Source organism: Dasypus novemcinctus, chromosome 12, assembly GCF_030445035.2.
Source record: "Dasypus novemcinctus isolate mDasNov1 chromosome 12, mDasNov1.1.hap2, whole genome shotgun sequence".
NCBI classification, from domain to species: Eukaryota; Metazoa; Chordata; class Mammalia; order Cingulata; family Dasypodidae; genus Dasypus; species Dasypus novemcinctus.
The window spans coordinates 10598704-10618205 of NC_080684.1; the positions used below are offsets into that span (position 1 = coordinate 10598704).

At 39.6% G+C, this 19502-nt stretch overlaps 1 protein-coding gene across 13 annotated transcripts in view; it reads left to right on the forward strand.

Annotated features, from left to right (window-relative positions):
* Window positions 1–19502, forward strand: part of PPHLN1 (periphilin 1) — a 146609-nt gene that overhangs the window by 104297 nt on the left and 22810 nt on the right. The window contains exon 13 of one of the 13 annotated variants that reach the window (XM_058307831.2): window positions 11715–11876. The exons of the other annotated variants lie outside the window; for them this stretch is intronic. Within the exon in view, the coding sequence (XP_058163814.1) occupies window positions 11715–11792 (78 nt within the window). The 3' untranslated portion in view covers window positions 11793–11876. Of the gene's footprint in view, window positions 1–11714; window positions 11877–19502 lie in introns of those variants that run through there. 13 annotated transcript variants of the gene reach the window in all.

A 19502-nucleotide genomic window follows, 5' to 3' on the forward strand; every position in this document is an offset into this window, starting at 1 on the left:
AGAGATTCTATAGGGGCAAAAATCCCAAATTCTAGTGTTCAGGTCAATTTAGGAGCAGCATTAGTGAACGGAAACTGCTGATGTTCTTCTGTGTAATAGAAATATTATCTGTTTGGGCTATATCTGTTGAGTGGTATTAGGAATAAATGAGATAATAAGTTATGTGAAAAGCATTTTCTAAACTACATTATCAGTTTTTCCTTGGTAACTATTATTTATAGTAGTTATTGTTGACGCTCAGAACTGAGAGAGACAGGGATCATGTGAGGATATTTCTGCCCTGTTGTTAGTGTGGGCTGAAAATAAGGGTGAATTATATCATGATTTGACCTGGATATGAAATTATTTTTCAGGAATTTAATTTTAGCTACTGGTTGATGAAATTTGTTTTTCCATAATTCCTGTAAGATAGTTTAAGTTCTGTAAAATTTGTGGGAACCTGAGAAGTTACTTTATTTCTGAATTGGGATAAACTCAGAAGACTCTTTGTAGGTGGTACAGTATGACTGAGGCACTTGTAAGATTGACTTTGGGTGGATGGATGATGATGCACATTCATAATATTTTAACCAGAATAAGTTGATTAATGTGTTTAGAATTCTGCATGAAAAGAATAAGCAAAGAGAAGTTATAGAAAGCAGGTGCCATAAATCATTTTGTGAAGGTGAGATATAAATATATCATACATTTATAAATATTGGTTATAAATGAGTGATTTTTCAGGATTTTGGCTTAATAATATGGGTATTGAATGCCTGTGCTTATGTCCTGTGATGTACTGTGCAGATTGCATTAACTGCATAACAACCCAGTGGAGTGCCTCTAATAGAGTCCCGGATCCGTGGATTCTGAGTCTTATCTCCTGAAACACCTCTCATGATTCTAATGCCAAGCCAGGATTGAGAGCAACTGGAGAATATTGAATTTTAGAGAGTCTGGTTTTTGGCTTGAGCCAATTGTTGTCAACCTTTCTTTCCTACAGTATTAGTAGATACAGTTAATAAAATCTAAACCAATACAATTATAGGGATATGTCTGAAAATAGTCTTTAAATGCATGGTATTCTCAAATGAAAAAAATATGTATCATTTTTCAAGAGTAAAAGTCTGTTTCTCCTTTCTTTTTGACATGGTGGATAATAACTAAAAAAGAACAAGTACTCCGAAGGCAAATGTATTTTTAAAACCTCTTTGGCTATGTAAGGATATTATCCTAAAATAAACAATGTTTTGTGTAAATGCTGATACAGGCATACCTCATTTTAGTGCTCTTCACTTTATTGCACTTCCCAGATATTATGCTTTTTACGAATTGAAAGTTTTTGACAACTCTATTTCAAACAAATATCAGCACCTTTTCAACAGCATGTTCTTACTTCGTGTCTCTGTCACGTTTTAATTAAGGTATATACATTGTTTTTAGACTTAATGCTCTTGCACACTTAATAGACTTCAGTATAGTGTAAGCATAACTTTTTTTTTTTTTTAGAGATTTATTTATTTATTTTAATTCCCCCCCCCCTCCCCTGGTTGTCTGTTCTTGGTGTCTATTTGCTGCGTCTTGTTTCTTTGTCCGCTTCTGTTGTCGTCAGCGACGGCATGGGAAGTGTGGGCGGCGCCATTCCTGGGCAGGCTGCACTTTCTTTTCACGCTGGGCGGTTCTCCTCACGGGTGCACTCCTTGTGCGTGGGGCTCCCCCACGCGGGGGACACCCCTGCATGGCAGGGCACTCCTTGCGCGCATCAGCACTGCGCATGGCCAGCTCCACACGGGTCAAGGAGGCCCGGGGTTTGAACCGCGGACCCCCCATATGGTAGACGGACGCCCTAACCACTGGGCCAAAGTCCGTTTCCCCATAACTTTTATTTGTACTGGGAAACCAAAATATTTGTGTGATCCACTTTATTGCAATACTCACTATATTGCAGTGGTCTGGAACTGAATTCTCTTAAGATATGAATATCTCTTAAGATATGCCTGAATTTCTTCCACTAACTTTCATTCTATTGAAAAGATTGCTTATATATTCAAATATTTTATTTAACTGCTTAGATGAACATGTTGTTTATCTGATCATTTATAGCTGAAGTGTAGACATTAAAACAAAGAAATAGAGAGGACTCAGACACTTGGTTGAGGGCTGAATTGTTTTTTTTTTCTTTATCTTCAAACAAATTAAACTAAATATACATATTTTCTTATTTTAGTATTATTTTTTTAGTATGTCTATGCAAACCTTGTTATACTGAAGTAATTTTATTTCTAGCCTTCTAGGAACCCCTTGTCCTTACCACAAATATCACCTAAGAAAAACCAAGTTAATTCAGGAATCAGATTTTTTTTTCCTGTCTGGTTATTAGACTTTAGGTTAATGGGGTTTTACCACAATTCTAGATCAATCTATTTACTATATGATTTATATTGTATTTTGAATTCTACTCATCCATTTTTGTGACCACATGCTCTGCTCACTAACTTTTCTTCACTTTTTCCTTCAAATAAAAAGATTGTACTGATCTATAGCAGATTAAAAATTAAAAGCTAAATATTAATTCTTTTGTCAACATTGTCGTATAGCTATCTTCAGTTTTAGCTATAGAATAGTCAGGTGTTTTAATTTTTTTTTTTTTTTTTACCTTTTTCTTAATAAAGGACACAATGTTTTGTTTTTTAAACACCTCAAATATACCACTACTGTGTATCCAGTCAGTAATTAGAGTTTGTTGAGTTAATGGATTGTGTAGATACTGTTTCCTTAAAAAAACATATTACTTTCACCCAGTATCCTGTTGGTGACCCTTTTCCCTTCTTGTAGTGTCTTAATTTCAGCTACCTTGGGTGGACTGATAATTCCCAGCACTCTCATTCATGCTCTCTCTGTCGATATATAGTAGGCTATTTTTGTTTCACTTTTAAAGTAAAAAGACTAAAAGATTAATTATGTGAAGTCTTCTTATGGGAACACTGGGACATGGGCAAAAATCAGCTTTAGTACACGGATTAAAATGAAACTTTTCAAAATGGTGACAAACTTTTATTGTTTGTGCATGATTTAAGTATTTCATGCTAACCTTCTATGATAGAAACATCCTTTGTTTTTACATTTTCAGACCAAGTAACAGTGTTCTTAAAAGTATAGCTCTCAGCACTATCTTGTCTAGACATCAAGTCTACCCTACTGTATTTAACAATCCATTATTACCAACCACTTGTTCAGACTTTACACATATAGATTTAGTAAAATATACTCACATAAGAATTATTTCTGAAATATCTGCTAGCCTCAAAACAAATAGAAAATCATTTGTTTTGGCTAAATTTCATAGTTCACAAGTTAAAATTTAGCAGTCAGATTCTGGTCATACTCTTTCTACAGAAACTTGTTACTGACATATAAGCGTAAATTTTTGTTTTAAAGGAATTTCATTGAAAGCTCTCATAAGGTAATTTGTACCATATTTGAATTGTCAAAGCCAAACATCTCAACCATTAAATTTAAAGATTATTTCATACCTGATATAAACTCCAAAATATGAAGATCAGGTGACTGTTATGGGCATATATCTCATAAAATATAAAATGTACACAGTACAGATACTAAGTCCTATGTAAAAATCACACTTTAAGTGCTTAAAAACTTAGCACTGTAGAATTTGAATCAGGAAGAGGGGAAACCATCTTGGGCCTTATTTCTGAGATGCTATCAACTTAAATGAAAATTAGAAATTAGAAAGCAGTTCCTGTAAAGGTATGAGCCCAAGTACCCATCTTCCTTCTCAGTTGTCTACCAGTGGGTGTTTTTTGGTGGTTTTTTAAAAGATTAATTTTATTTATTTATTTATTTCTTCCTATCCATACCTCATTGTTCATACTTCCTGCTTCTGTTCATCTTGTTTCTTTTAGGAGGCACTGGGCACTGAACTTGGGACCTCCGATGTGGGAGGGAGGCTCCTAATTTCTTGAGCCACCTCTGTTCACTACTTTATTGGGTCTGTCATTATGTGTGTCTTCTTGTGCTTCTTGTTGCATCATTATGTTGTGTCAGCTTGCCACACCTGCTTGTCGCATCAGCTTGCTGTCTTGCTCATCTTCTTTTAGGAGGCACTAGAAACCTCCAGTCCCTGCTTTGTTGTCTCTCTCATTATGTTTTTTCTTCTTGTGTCTCTTGTTGCATTATCTTGTTGCATCAGCTTGCTGCACCTGCCTGTCATGCCAGGTCACTGTCTTTAGGAGACACCAGGAACTGAAGCCGGGACCTCCCATGTGGTAGGCAGGAGCTTAACCATTTAAGCCACATCTGCTTCCCTCTACCAGTGTTACCAGTGTTACCAGTGATGGTTCCAAATAACTGTCTTCTGTATTTCGCTTCCCTTCTTGTAAGTCAAAAACTTTATTCAGTCTCTGAATACTTTACATTAAGGACATAATGAAAACTTAGTGAACAACTTCCACTTGGTATTTTAATCTCTTTGAACCCTTTCCTTCTTTTGTTAGATGGTGTTAATATCGCTTTCCCTTACAGAGTTGACAAAATGTATGTGAATACCCTTTGTGAATTGAAAATCACCACACAAATGTTATGTTAATAATACATATTATTCATAACATATTATTAAGTAATATGTTGCCTCTTTCTTTGTAGCTTTGGGGTATTGACTATTTTCAAGTCCTTAGGAATATTTTGTAGGAATTTTCCTTTTATAGCTTTAGCTCTGAGGTGGTTTTTCCATCAGTGTCAGAGTCTGGGCTGTTTACCTTCTGACCCTTCTGTATTTTTTTCCCTCATTTCTAGTTCATTTAAAATGAACTTTACTATGAAATATTTTGTTTATTTTGGGAGACTTTTTGTTTTGCCCTCACTTTTTCCATGTGGCTTGCTCTTTTATTTCAGTATTCCGTGCCTGTTTTTCTAGACCTAAGAAGCATTAAAAGGTTCATTTTTTGCTTCTTATTAAGAATTCCCTGATTTCTTTCTCTGTTCCTAAAACATCACTTGTTCTATTTCCCCCTTCATCCATTACCTATCATTTTTAAGATGTAATCCCTCCTATAACCTCTGCTGTCTTTTCATTATTGCTTTTTTTTCAAGATTTATTTTATTTATTTATTTTCCCTACTCCCTTGTTTGCACTTGCTGTGTCTGTTCGTCTTCCTGGTTTCTTTAGTAGGAGACACCAGGAGCGAAACCCAGGACCTCCGATGTGGGAGGCAGGCGCCCAATAGCCTGACCAGCCTCCGCCTCCTGCCTTGCTGTGTCTCTCATAGTGTGCTTCCACCCCGTGTCTCTTGTTGCATCATCTTGTTGCACCAGCTTACCACACCTGCCTGTCACGTCCGCTTGCTCTCTTCTGTAGTAGGCACCAGGGACCGCTGCTCCCTGCTTTGTTTCGTCTCTCATGTTTTTTTCTTCTTGTGTCTCTTGTTGCTCTTCTGTGGCAGTTTGCTGCACCTGCCCATCATGCCAGCTCACTGTATTCGTTAGGAGGCCCCGGAACCGAACCACAGGCCTCCCCTGTGGTAGGTGGGAGCTCAGTCACCTGAGCCACGTCCACTTCCCTTCGTTACTGTTTAATTCAGTAGTTGTGCTAAGAGAGAACAGTCTTACACCTCTTGTATACTAATGTGCTGACTATACTATGAGAGAGTAGATATTCTCAATTCATGATAGGTAGCATTTTAAAAGTTGCACCAAGAAAATCTTGTGTCTCTATTTAAAGGTAGCTTAAAATTAAACGTGAGAAGTGAGTTAATGTGTTTATTGTCTGATTCTTTGTGACTTGTTTATGTTGTCATCTGTTTTGTTGTTCTCTCCCTACTCCTTTTTAAAAATGTCTTATTTTAAAAGAAAATCATCGCAGTAAATTGGGCAATTCAGAGGGTGTTTGTAAGTTTTTGCTTTGTGTCGTTTTGTTTTTTAGTCTGCTTCAAAGCTGAACTCAGTTATCTGGCCTTGGGGGGAGATGAACAGTTCAGCATAGTTTAATTTTATGATTAACTGAAGTTCAACTATGCTAAACTTCTGTGTTCATTATTGTATTCCACTTTAAAAAAAAACAATGATGTATAATGCATATACAGAAAGAAGAATGTTTAAACATTATTACTAACCTGAGCAATTTCTCACAAAGCAAACACTTGTGAAAGTTCTGCCCATGTCAAGAAACAGACTATTAAGTACCCCAGGAACCCCTTCATTTCATGTCCCCTCTGACATTGTGTACTATCTTTTCCCAAAGGGAACCAACCACAAAATTGATTCTTTTTTAAAGATTTATTTATTTATTTATTTATTCTTTTTAAAAGATTTATTTATTTATTTATCCCCCCCCCCCCCGGTTCTCTGTGTCTATTTGCTGTGTCTTGTTTCTTTGTCCGCTTCTGTTGTCGTCAGCAGCACGGGAAGTGTGGGCGGCACCATTCCTGGGCAGGCTGCACTTTCTTTCACGCTGGGCGGCTCTCCTTATGGGGTGCACTCCTTATGCGTGGGACTCCCCTACGCGGGGGACACCCTGCGTGGCACGGCACTCCTTGTGCGCATCAGCACTGCGCATGGGCCAACTCCACACGGGTCAAGGAGGCCCAGGGTTTGAACCGCGGACCTCCCATGTTGTAGACGGACGCCCTAACCACTGGGCCAAGTCCGTTTCCCTAAATTGATTCTTGATGTTGTAATTTAGTTTTTGTCTTTTTTGAACTTTGTACAAATGAAATTATACAATATAACTTTTTTTTTTAAAGATTTAATTCTCCCCTCCCTTATTTTTCACTTGCTGAGTCTTTCATCTTCCTTGTTTCTTTCTGAGGTGCTGGGAGCTGAACCGCGGACCTCCCATGTTGTAGACGGACGCCCTAACCACTGGGCCAAGTCCATTTCCCTAAATTGATTCTTGATGTTGTAATTTAGTTTTTGTCTTTTTTGAACTTTGTACAAATGAAATTATACAATATAACTTTTTTTTTTAAAGATTTAATTCTCCCCTCCCTTATTTTTCACTTGCTGAGTCTTTCATCTTCCTTGTTTCTTTCTGAGGTGCTGGGAGCTGAACCCAGTACCTCTGATATGGGAAGAAGGAGTCGAATCCCTTCAGCCACCTCCACTCCCTGCTTTGTTGTGTCTCTTATTCTGTTTTTCCTCCCCATGTCTCTAGTTGCTTCACCTTGTTACATCAGCTCACTGTACCTGCCCATTGCATCACCTTGCTGTCTTCTCCTGGAGGTACCAGGAACCTCTGCTCCTTGCTTTCTTGTGTCTCCCATTACGTTCTTTTCTTCCTGTGTCTCTTGTTGTGTCAGCTCATTGTGCCGGACTCCAAACCAGTGACGTCCCGTGGAGTAGGCAGGAGCCCAGTCGCTTCTTGTGTCTCTTGCTGCACCAGGATCTGAACCAGTGACCTTCCATGTAGTAGTTGGGAGCCACAGTTGCTTCCCATATATTACTTTGTGTCCAGCATTTTTTGCTCAGCACTGTGTTTACAAGAATCATCAGTATTCTTATACATACCTTGTTTTAGTTTGCTAATGACTTCTGGGAACAATGTACCAGAAATGGTTGGCTTTTAGAACAGGAATTATTAGGTTAAAATATTACCATTCTGGGTTTGTGGAGGTGTCCAAATCAAGGCATCATCAGAGATGCCATCTCCCTGAAGGTCGGCTGCTGGCCATCCTGGACTCCTCCCCTTGGCAGGACGGGTGGCGGCGTCTGCATGTCTGGCTCTGCCTTCTCCTCTGAGCTTCTTTTTCCTGGAGCTCCGCTGTGCTAGGTCAGGGTGGCTAGTCACTGCGCTCTCCTCTGGGCTTTCTCTGTTTCAGCCTCTCAGGGCTCTCTTTCTGTCTGCTCTGCTCCACTGATTCCAGCCTCTGCCCTCAAGGACCTCTCCCAGCTTCTCAGGGCTTCTCTGTCTCTGCCCTTTTTTCTGTATGTGTCCCTGGATGTTTCTCCCATTTTTAAAGGACTCCAGCAAGAAGACCAGGACCCACCCTGGGTCCCATCACATTGATGGAATTCAGTCATTCCAGTCAAAGGGTCCCACACCCACAGAAACTGGATTAGCTTTAAGAACACAGTCTTCTCTGGGATCCTCAAAAAGCCTCAGAATGTCACATAGCTGTATATCCTTGTGGTTTTTTGCTTTATTTATTTTATTTTTTTATTTCTCCCCTCCCCCCTTGTTGTTTTGAACTTGCTGTCTGCTCTCTGTGTGTTCCTCATGTCTGCTTGTCTTCTCTTTGGTGGCACCAGGAACTGACCCTGGGACCTTCTGGAGTGGGAGAGAGGTGCTCAGTCTCTCGCACTACCTCAGCTCCCTGGTCTGCTGTGTCTCTTACTGTCTCTCCTCTGTGTCTCTCTTTGTTGCATCATCTTGCTATGCCAGCTCTCTGCATGGGCCAGCTCTCCTGCATGGACCAGCACTCCACGTGGGCCAGCTCACCGCTCAGAGCAGCTCTCCACGTGGGCCCGCTTGCCTTTCACCAGGAGGCCCCAGGAATCGAGCCCTGGAACCTCCTGTATGGTAGACAGGAGCCCACTGGCTTGAGCCACATCTGCTTCCCTTTCCTTGAGGTTTTAATTTGCGTTTCCCTGATTACTAATGGTATTGAGCACCTTTTTATATGGTTATTACATTTAGACTTTTCAAAGAATCTTTTGCTCTCATTGATCCTCTTATCTTGTTTTCTATTTTGTATATCATTCATTTCTGCCTTGATTATTTCCTTTCCTTCTACTTTTTAGGGAGTTTACTTTGCCATTTCCCCCCCTAACTTCTTGGGCTAAGTACTTGTTGATTTGCCTCCTTTCTTTTAACCTTGGGCTTCTTTAGAGTTTTTTGAATGATATTTCTTAACTTTCAAATGTTTATACATTCTTTTACACCATGGGGAGGGGGAGAGACGAGGGAGAATGTGTGTGTTTTGCATCTCGTTTGAGGTTTGTAGGTCTGCAGTCTGGGTTGATGTCTTGTGTAAGTTTTAGATACCTCTCAGGCATTGTCCTTTCAAATATTGCTTTTCCTCCTTTTTCCTTCCTTCTGAGACTATAATTATATGTTAAACTTTTCATTTTATCCCTGTTCCCTGAATTTCTGCACTTCTTTGGTTTATTTTTGGATTTTCTTCTGATCTATCCTTCACTTTCTCTCTCTAGCCGTTTTTAAAGTCAGCCATTTAACTCATCAGGGGCATTCTCATTTTTAATTATTGTATTTCTCAGTTCTAGATTTTCCACTTAATTAGTTTTCAGATCTCTATTGATATGTCAATCTTATCTTTTATTTTCTTGAACATATTAAACAAAATTATTTTGTTGGTTTGTTTCCATTTTTTCTCTTGAATTTGATTACATTTTCTTCCTTATTCTTGTGCAAATTATTTTTGATTGACTAATTGTATATAAAAAACTGTCAAAATGATTTGAGGTCCAGCATTATGTTTTTTTCCCTCTAGCAAGGACTTACATTAGTTTCTTCTTTACACCTAGGGGCATAAGCAATCTAAAATTATTTTAATTGTATTTAGGGATTGGAGCTGGATTTCAGTCAGTGAGAAGGCTGGTTTATTTCTGGTTCACCTTTACACCATCCCAGGTCATGGTCTAGGGAGTTTCCCAGGGCTCCCCCCCCCCCCCCACCTGACAGTCCGAGCCTGAACTTTTGTTTGCTTAGCCCCTAGATAAGAATAACCCCAAATGCAAGGACCGCCTCTTGGTGTTTGGTTTTTTTACACCATATCTTGGCTCCATAATTTTCTAGTGCCTTGCTAACTTCTCATTGTCTTCAAACAGATGATTTTGTATTTTATCCAGCTTTTCTGGTTCTCAGTGGGGCATTGGTCTATATTACTTAATCAGCCATTATCATCAGGGTGGAAGTCTTTCTTCCTACTTTTCTTAAATGTACATTATGAAATTATTAGATGCTTGATTTACAAACTTCAAAGTGCCCTCATTCTGAATCAATGGAAATAGAAACTAGATATCTATCAATGAGGTATACTGGAGAAAATATTCCTATATGGAATGGGAGATCACAGGTATGATTTCTAAATTTCTTTGAACTCTGATTTCATGATCGTTTGATTTTATAATTTTAAGTACTGGGTCCTTTGCCCATTACTGTTTTAAATCCCCACCCCCTCCACCTTTTAGCCAAAATAGATTCTGCATCTTTGTTTCACCTACCTCCTACTGGATAATAAACTGTTAAGGAATTATTGGCATGAAACAGTAACCATTTTGTTATGTTCTCAGATTCATTGGGTCAGGAATGTGAATAGGAAACAGTGGAGACTCTGCAAAATATACAGGACTTCAGTGAGATGACACAAGTGGCCGTGGATGATCTGGTTGGTTAGGGCTAGCATGGCCGAGGCGGAGGATTTACTTCCAAGGCTTGCTCACTAGCATACCTGGTGCTGGGCTTGGAGTGGCTGCAAACGGGCTCCCCTGGGGCTGTTGACCAGGGTGCCTTCCTGTCCCGAGCCAGCATGGCAGCCTTCGTTTAGTCAATTCCTCCTTTACTTTTAAAGCTTTATTGTGGTATAATTGATATACAGTAAACTCTACATATTTAAAGTGTGCAATTTGAAGGCAGTGTGCTTCAGCGGTTGAGTGCCGGCCTCCTGCATATGAGGTCCCAGGTTCAATCCCCAGTCCTGGTACCTCGAAAATAAATAAATACATAAACAAAATAAAGTGTGCAGTTTAGTGCTTTTGATGTGTCTGTTCACTTTAAAACCATTGCTACAAGATAATGAACATATCCATCACCCCCAGATGTTTTCTTATACCTTTTTGGGGAATCTCTGAAAATACCAAATGTTTAGAGACAACATGGACTTTATAAACAAATGAAAAATGACTTTAGTAGATTCTGGTGCATCCACACAATGGAATTTTATATAGTCAGTAGAAGGGTTTATGAAGTATAGCTACAGTTCATTGCTTAATAATTCGGTAAGTAGTGTAGGAACTTTGGAATTAGGGATCTGGCTTGAATCCCAAATCAGCCACTCACCATGTATGTTTGGGTAAGTCACTTAACTTTTCAGAGACTTGCTTTGCTCACCTGTTATGAGAATGGTGATATTATCCATTAAATGGGTAATATAGATTTAATTAAGAATTAAATGTGAATGTATAATTAAATTGCCTAGGACAGCGTTAGTAACCCAGATGGCTGCCCTTCTTGTTTTTATACTATTTTTCATGAAAGATAAACAACTGACCAAGTAATTGAAAATATTTTTCCTTCGGTAATCCTGCATTTCAAATTATATTTGCGAGTGGGTTAAAATGATGATCAATGTCATCATTAAAACCAAGTATGAAAAAATATGACTCCTTCTGTCACTTTCATCTAGTAATTTTCTTAATAAAAGTGAGAGATAAGAGGCAAAGCAGATATTGGAGAAATGAAATGTGTAGGATATATATATGTTGCACTATTATCTCTACTTATGATAATAATGATTATATTGGGATTAGTAAGACTTGATATTTGTAACTACCTTTTACAGATAAATTTGGTTGGAAGACAGTCTTTAAAATATATAAAAAGAATGTTTTATTTTGGGTAGTGCTTTTGTATTTTATTATTTTAGGCATACAATTCTTATGCTAGATTGATAGGAACTATTTAATTTCAGGAAACATTTGAAATAATCATTTATGGTGTATGAATTCAAGGTAAAGAGAGTTTGTTTGTTTCTTCGTTTCAGGAAGTACCAGGGATTGGACCAGGACCTCATACATACAAAGCAGGCTCTAAAACCACTGAGCTATACCTGCTCCTCTAAAGAGAGTTTTTAAGCTCACTACCCTATTTTAAACCATTTCTTTCATGTCAGGTTTTTTCTGAACTTTTTCCTGAATATATCCACTCCATTGTCTTTTGCAGTATTAAACTGTATTGAATTGTGGTGCTTATTTCTATTTTCAGGATAGCTAATTATCTTTGTTTTTTGTTTTTTTAAAAGATTTATTTATTTATTTTATTTCCCCCCCTCCCCTGGTTGTCTGTTCTTGGTGTCTATTTGCTGCGTCTTGTTTCTATGTCTGCTTCTGTTGTCGTCAGTGGCACGGGAAGTGTGGGCGGTGCCATTCCTGGGCAGGCTGCTCTTTCTTTTCACGCTGGGCTGCTTTCCTCATGGGCGCACTCCTTGCGCGTGGGGCTCCCCCACGCGGGGACACCCTTGCGTGGCAGGGCACTCCTTGCGCGCATCAGCACTGCACATGGGCCAGCTCCACACGGGTCAGGGAGGCCCGGGGTTTGAACCACGGACCTCCCATATGGTAGACGGACGCCCTAACCACTGGGCCAAAGTCCGTTTCCCCTAATTATCTTTGAAGATTACTTATTTATCTATTTTCATTAGCTTCATTGGCTTATATTATTGGTATGTGTCTATACACACACATACAAATATATATACCTATATACACATACCTATACATACATGTGCTTCTCTAGTATGTATAATCCTTGCCCAGAAGCTTTGTTTTTAAAAGTAACTTTAGTTTGCATAAATGTTACATAAAAAATATAGGGAATTCCCATATGCCCCACTCCCTCCCCCTTTCCATTCTTTCCCACATTAACAGCATCCTTCATTAGTGTGGTGCATTTGTTGCAATTGGTGATCGTCACGTATTTGCATTGCCACTAACCATGGATTATAGTTTACATTATAGTTTACACTCTGTCCATGCAATTTTGTAAATTATGACTATATGTATTGTCTGTATCCATCATTGCAGTGTCATGCAGGACAAATCCAGTGTCTTGAAAATGCCCCCATATTACACCTAATTTTCCCTCTCCTTCCCCTCAGAACTTCCGGTGGCTACTCAAAGTTCTTCCATTGCTAGAATAACAGTAAGTCTATAGTAAAGTAGTAGTAAGACTGCTAGTCCATTGTTCATTCCCCAGTCTTAAGGATTTGGGGATGCCCACTCTACCTCTAATTGAGAGGGGGCTTAGATCCCATGGGGCAGATGGATGGAGCTATCTTACTTGCAGTTGCAGACTCTCTCTGTTCCTTTATATGCTGGTAGTCCATCATCTCTTTGTTAGTTGTCCTGGATGAGAAAAATGAACTGGAGTGTAGGTGTTGTAACTCTGCTGAGATTCAGGGCCCAACTGCACATGGACGGCCCAAAGATTTAAGTCTCTTAGACATCCACCTGTCAAGTATAGTGCTAATTATAGGTTCAACTAGAAGGGGCAGAAGAGCCCTATGCAGGGAGACCACAAATGAGTCCAACTCTAACACGCTGGGGAGCATGAATTCCAAGGTAAGGCCCACTATTAGGGCATCAAACCCCTGAGCTGCCTGCCCTGCCTACAGTGTCTGGATGTCTCTGGAGCCCTCAGGAGCTCTGCTGTTTGAGGCACTGTCTACTGAGGCAGTCAATGAGATCCTGCCTAGACGTGCATAAGCATAACCTCTGGAATGACCTCCCAATTCACTTTGAAATCTTAGCCATAAAAACTCATTTATATTTACCATTTCCGCCTTATGGTCAAGGTCTTTGTCCAGTTACATTGCCAGTTGGCACTTGGTATATAATCCCTCGGTGCCAGGGAGTCATGTCCCACACTGGGAGCGGGGAGCAGGGAAGGGGGAGGTAATGTGTTTATATGCTGAGTTTGGCTCAGAGAGAGAGGCCACATTTGTGCAAAGGAGACCCCCAGGAGGTAACTCTTAGGCAACCTGTAACACTAGGCTAAGTTTCAGTTTCAAAGGAAAAGGTTCATAAGTGCAGTTATCAATATCAGGGGCCCAGCCCAATGGTCCATCCTCCTTCACTAGGCACCACCCCGTTCTCGGGGGATTCTTACTGTCATGGTCGAGAACGTAGCAGAACTGTCCAGGATGGGAATTCAGTAATCTTTCCCAGAAGCTTTGATAGTTTCTTACTGACTTTATTTCTAATTATGGTTTGCATTGTTCTGTCCTGAAATGTTATTCCGATATTAATATCCTTCACTGGCACTGTTGAGGAAAATTAAGAAGAAAACCTCTTGTCCTTATTTCAACTGTTATACCACATGTGTTTTCCATCCTTTATATTTGTAGTCCAGAAATTACAGGTCAGTGGAGTCTTGATGAGGATTTTTAATATGGAGATTTTCAAGAACACTGTTAGTCTACTTAAATAATCATAAGCTATTTTAATAAAAATTCTTGAAACCATTGGGACCAAGCTTGAGGAAATGTATGTGATTTCCAAAGTGGAGATTTTGTTCTTCTATAAAAATATGTATTTTTTATTCCTTGTTTTCTTAGGCAGTACACTTTTTTCTTTTTTAGATTTATTATTTATTTCTCCACACACACACCCCCAGTTGTCTGCTCCCTGCGTCCATTCGCTGTGTGTTCTTCTGTGTCCGCTTCCATCCCTATCAGCGGCACCGGAAATCTGTGTTTTCCTCTGTTGCATCATCTTGCTGCGTCAGCTCTCCGTGTGTGTGGCACCATTCCTGGGCAGGCTGCACCCCGCTTCGTGCTGGATGGCTCTCCTTACGGGCGTACTCCTTGTGCGTGGGGCTCCCCTATGCGGGGGACGCCCCTGCGTGGCAGGGCACTTCTTGCATGCATCAGCACTGCGCATGGGCTAGCTCCACACGGGTCAAGGAGGCCCGGGGTTTGAACCGTGGACCTCCCATGTGGTAGGTCCTATCCATTGGGCCAAGTCCGCTTTCCAGGCAGTACATTCTTGATTGTGATTGTGAAAGGGATGAGGGAACTCTTAATGCAAAAGAACAAAAAATTAATTGACTTTTGAGTTGAAAGCTGGCATTAAAGGGAAAGGGGTTTGTTTGCAACATATCTAGCTATCTAAATTTTGTTTTTATTTTATTAACATCAATTTTGTTTCATTTGCCTAGTATAAATGTTTTTTGTTCACCAAATCCATCAGCTGCATTGCCAGTTGTTTGCCCATAACCATGTACAGCCAAAGTTAATAGCATCTTTTCCTCCTACATACAGCTAGCATATATTTAAAACACTACACTACCATTTACATTTGAATTAGGAAAGGAAAATTACCTAATTCATCATCTTTGCATAGTCTAGAGTTACTTGTCTATGGTAGGCTCACATAGATGTTTAAAAGGTGAACGAATAGAATTGCAAGGAAAACCTGAAACAGCTTCTGTCCAATGTGATTTGGCTCTGCCATTTTAGCCTAGAAGTAAATTCTAGAGTGAATTTTCAAAAATCTTTCCCTTTAGAATTAGGAATGAAAGGAAGAAGTAAAGTCATTTGCCTGCCTTTGGTTGCGAAAACATAGCCAGACTACTGGTTTTCACAGTCTGTAAGATTGAGAGAATTTCTCATAAATTTACTCTTTAACACTAAAATATATTTTGAGAAGATATAAAAATTTATTCCTTCTAATTTGATCTTTACCATGGTATATGAAGGTTATGAAGGGGGCAAGGAAGAGATGATTTTAAAAATTTTTTCTTTATTTTTAAGGAGCTTTAGATTACATAAATGTTACATAGAAAATAGACGGCATTCCCATGTACCCCACACCTTCCCCCTCCCACACTTTCCTCCATAACATCTTTTTTTACAGTGGTACATTTATTACAATTGACGAACACATTTTGAAGCTTTGCTACTAAGCATAGTGTATAGTTTACGTTACGGTTTACACTCTGCTCTACACAATTTTATAGGTTTTGACAAAGTACTTAATGGCCTGTATCTGTCATTGCAATATCATGCAGGACAATTCCAAATTCCCAAAAATGCCCCATGTTGCACCGATTCTTCCCTTTCCCTCCCCTAAGAACCTCTGTCTTTATATCAGTGGTACAAGTTCTTCCATTGTTAGGCTAATAGTAAGTCTACCTTAGTCCATAGTTGCATTCCCCCCTTGTGTGTGTTCATTCCTCGGTCTTGAGGATTTAGGGATGGTGATATCCATTCTCCTTTGTACAGTTTCACTTTAATATGTCTAGATATGGATTACTTTTAAAATTCTGTTAAAACAAGTTGTCCTTTCTGTATCTGAAATTTTACATTTTACATTAGAGCTAGAGATCTTTAAGCTATCTCTCTGAATATTCAGGATTCTCTGTTCTTTTTATTTTATTCCAATTGGATATAGGCAAACTTCCATTTCATTTATATTTTCTTAAACACTTTTTTCCTCATGTTTTCTATCTTTTTAAAATGGGTTTTTAAAAAATTTTTATTCTTGTAATACAACAAAATTTCCTGCTTTAACCACCTTTATTTTATATATATATATATATAAAATTTTAATAATTTTGGTTACTTTTTTTATAGTCTGTCTTTTGTTTCTAATTTGCTATTTAATCCATCTATTCAATTTTATTTTCAATTATTATGTTTTGTACTTGTAGACATTCTGTTTTGTTCTTTTTGTAAATCTGCCTAGACTTTGTTTTGTTTTAAAGGTTTATTTATTTATTTTCCCCTCTCCCGCCCCCACCCCTGCCCTGCTGTTTTTGCTGTCTGTGTCCATTTGCTGTGTGATCTTCTGTAACTATTTCTCTTTTTTGTCTTCTCATTTTTCTTCTCTAGGATTCAGAGGGATTCTATCCTGGGGACCTCTGATGTAGAGAGAGGTTCCCTGTCAATTGCGCCCCCTCAGTTCCTGATCTCTTCTGTGCTTCATTTTGACTCTCCCATTCGTGTCTCTTCTGTAGCAGCGTCATCTTGCTGTGTGACTCACTGGCGCGGGCACTGGCTCACCACACAGGCACGCTTTCTCTTCTTTTTCACCAGGAGGTCCCAGGGATTGAACCTGGGTCCTCCCATATGGTAGGCAGATGCCTTATCACTTGAGCCACATCCACCTTCCCCATGCCTAGACTTTTTAAAAAACATGAAATAGATTATTGCTAATGTTTTCAGTTCTCTCTTCTTTCTTTAAACATTTTATGTTCTGTAAGTTATACTCTAAATTTCTGAGGTCTCAAGGCTTTTTACTCAGCTGTTGTTTCTGCTGACTCTTGCTCATGGTTGTATGTTCCCTCACGTGTTTTGTATTTTGGAGTTGTAAGCTTATACTCAGAACTTAAAATGCAAATGAAGGCAGGCTTATGCTTATAAAATCTCAGGGGAAGCTATATTCCCTCACTTCAAGAGCCCAGGCTGAGGCAGAGAACTTTCCTTGTTGCTTTCTTTTACCAACAGGTACCTTGTTTATTCATTTGTTTTTCCCTAGTTGGTCTGTTCAGAAGGGTTCTAGCCTTATGCAGAGTCCTAAGGTTTTGTATCTTACCTTGCATTGGCCAGAAGTCACGCCTTGTACTCTGCACCAGGCTCTTCATTCCTGGCCCTTGGGGGCAGCCGTGGCTTCCATATTAGTTTATCACTCTGGTTTCTTGTTGCTTCTTCATTTGTGGCCTCTATCAACTCTCTTTACTTTAAGAGGCTTATCTATTCTTTGAAGAGAATGTGTTCCTAAGTATTTTGAGGTAGGAGCATTGTGGGAGGAAGGGTGCCCGGCTTGCCACAGTAGCAAACGGTGCGGCAAGAAGTGATACCGCCTCTGCCCACTGGGCCTAGATAAGGTGACCACGCCTGACTAGGCCTTTGCTGCTAGCGGCTGGCCGGCGCTGCCCTCCCCCTTTCTATCTCCCGCCTAGCCCAACATCCGGCCAGCTCTCACTCCCCCTTTCCCCTCCCCTATTCCAAACCTCTCAGCCAGCCCTCTGCCTAGCAACCGCTTACAATCACCTATCAGGAAGCAGTACCCGCCCGCACCTATCAAATCCCTCCCCGCAGTCCCTAACCCTATAAAGCTGTGTCCCCTTCCGCAATAAACCGGACTTGCGTACAGACCTGGTCTCCGTGGCATTCTTCCTCCCCTCGCCGTGCGTCCTCCACGCCTGAGAGCCCCTCTGATGCTGTCTGCCCTAGCATCAGACGCCACTGCGGTCTAGTCTGACCCCTCCAAACCCCCCCGTCAGCATTGGGGTGCAAGCCGCCCCAGCCGCAGAGCATTCTTTGGGGAATATAGTATATTATTTTGCCCCATTTTCATTTTATATATAATACTTAAAAAGCTCAAGTGACTTGTTGGAGTTTGTACTAGAAATGGTAGAACTTATTTATTGTTTTCTACTATGCTTGTTTGCCTTGAAACTGAGATTAAAAAATCAGTTTTAATGAGGAGAGCCAAAGAAGGCTTCCCTGTGTACATGACATTTGATCAGACACTTGATGAAATTCAGGTGGAATTCTCATATGTCGAAATAGGTTAAAGATTCTAGGTAGGGGTAAATGGCACGGGTATAAATAGGAAAGTAAGGAGCTATCGGGAATATGTAACTATTGAAAATAGTTTAGTATGGGTAAAATCATATCTTACATGCATATTTTTTTCTCTCCCCCTACATCCTTCATTCCCCATCCTACTCCCTGGCCATGGTGTTTATCGTAGTGACTTTCCCAGTTTAGATACTGGAATAACTTATTATTTACTGTGGTAGGTTAAAACATTTTGAATGGTCTTGAATACTGTGCTCAGGATTATTGTCTTGATTTGGTAGAAAGGCTTTAGAAAGAAGCCACACAGTTTTTTAAACTACTGAAAATGACCTCACCAGAATTTTCCTTTGCAAACTTTAATCCAGTGGAAAAGGCAGGATTGTGGGGTGAGAAAGAGGTAGATGGTGAGACTTTGTAGTAATTTAATAAATGAGGGCGTTACTCAAATCTTGGGAGTGAAATTGCAAAAGACAGGGCAGAGGTCAGAAACGATGTAAATCAGAATTGATGGAACTTAGTAACTGATGGAATATGAGACAGATGAGAAAACTGTTTACAGTTTAATCTAAATTTTGATCTTGGGTGATAGAATGTAACATTAACAGAAATAAGGAAGTTTGTAGGAGGAAACGATTTCTGTAGTTTATAGGAGGAAATGGTTTCTGTCATTTGGTGCTGTGAATGTGAGGCACTAGTCAGATTTCTAAGTTAGCAAATTATATTACCTTGTCAGAAAATTGTAGCTGGAAACCCAAGGAATGAAGTCAACCTTACAGAGCGGTCATGAAGGATGGAAAAAAAACTCCCTAGAAGAGTTAGGAGAAGAATGTTGAGAATGAATCTGGAGTTCACTTTAGGAAGTTGGGAGGAGAAAGAAACAGAGGAACGGACTGTGAGGTAAAGGCAAAACGAGGGTGTAAACAATAGTAACTAAGACTTTGAAAAAGAGCACTCAAGTTTCTTATTCCACATTAGTAGAACTTGAAGAAAGAACAGTCATATTAGTCAAGTAGCAGGTGAGAACCTAAGATAACGTGAGAAAGGATGTGATTTCTTTATCTTAGTTTACAGAAGTTTGTTGGTAGAGACAAGATAATGGATAAAGCAGCCCTGATAGTTTTGTGAGGAGAGGTTGGATAGATTGGCACCAGGATGCTGAGAAACTGGAATGCCAGGGGAAAAAAGAGTTTGAAGGCTACTGATAGGCAGAATGGCTTATGGATGAATTCTCAGTTACATGAGTAT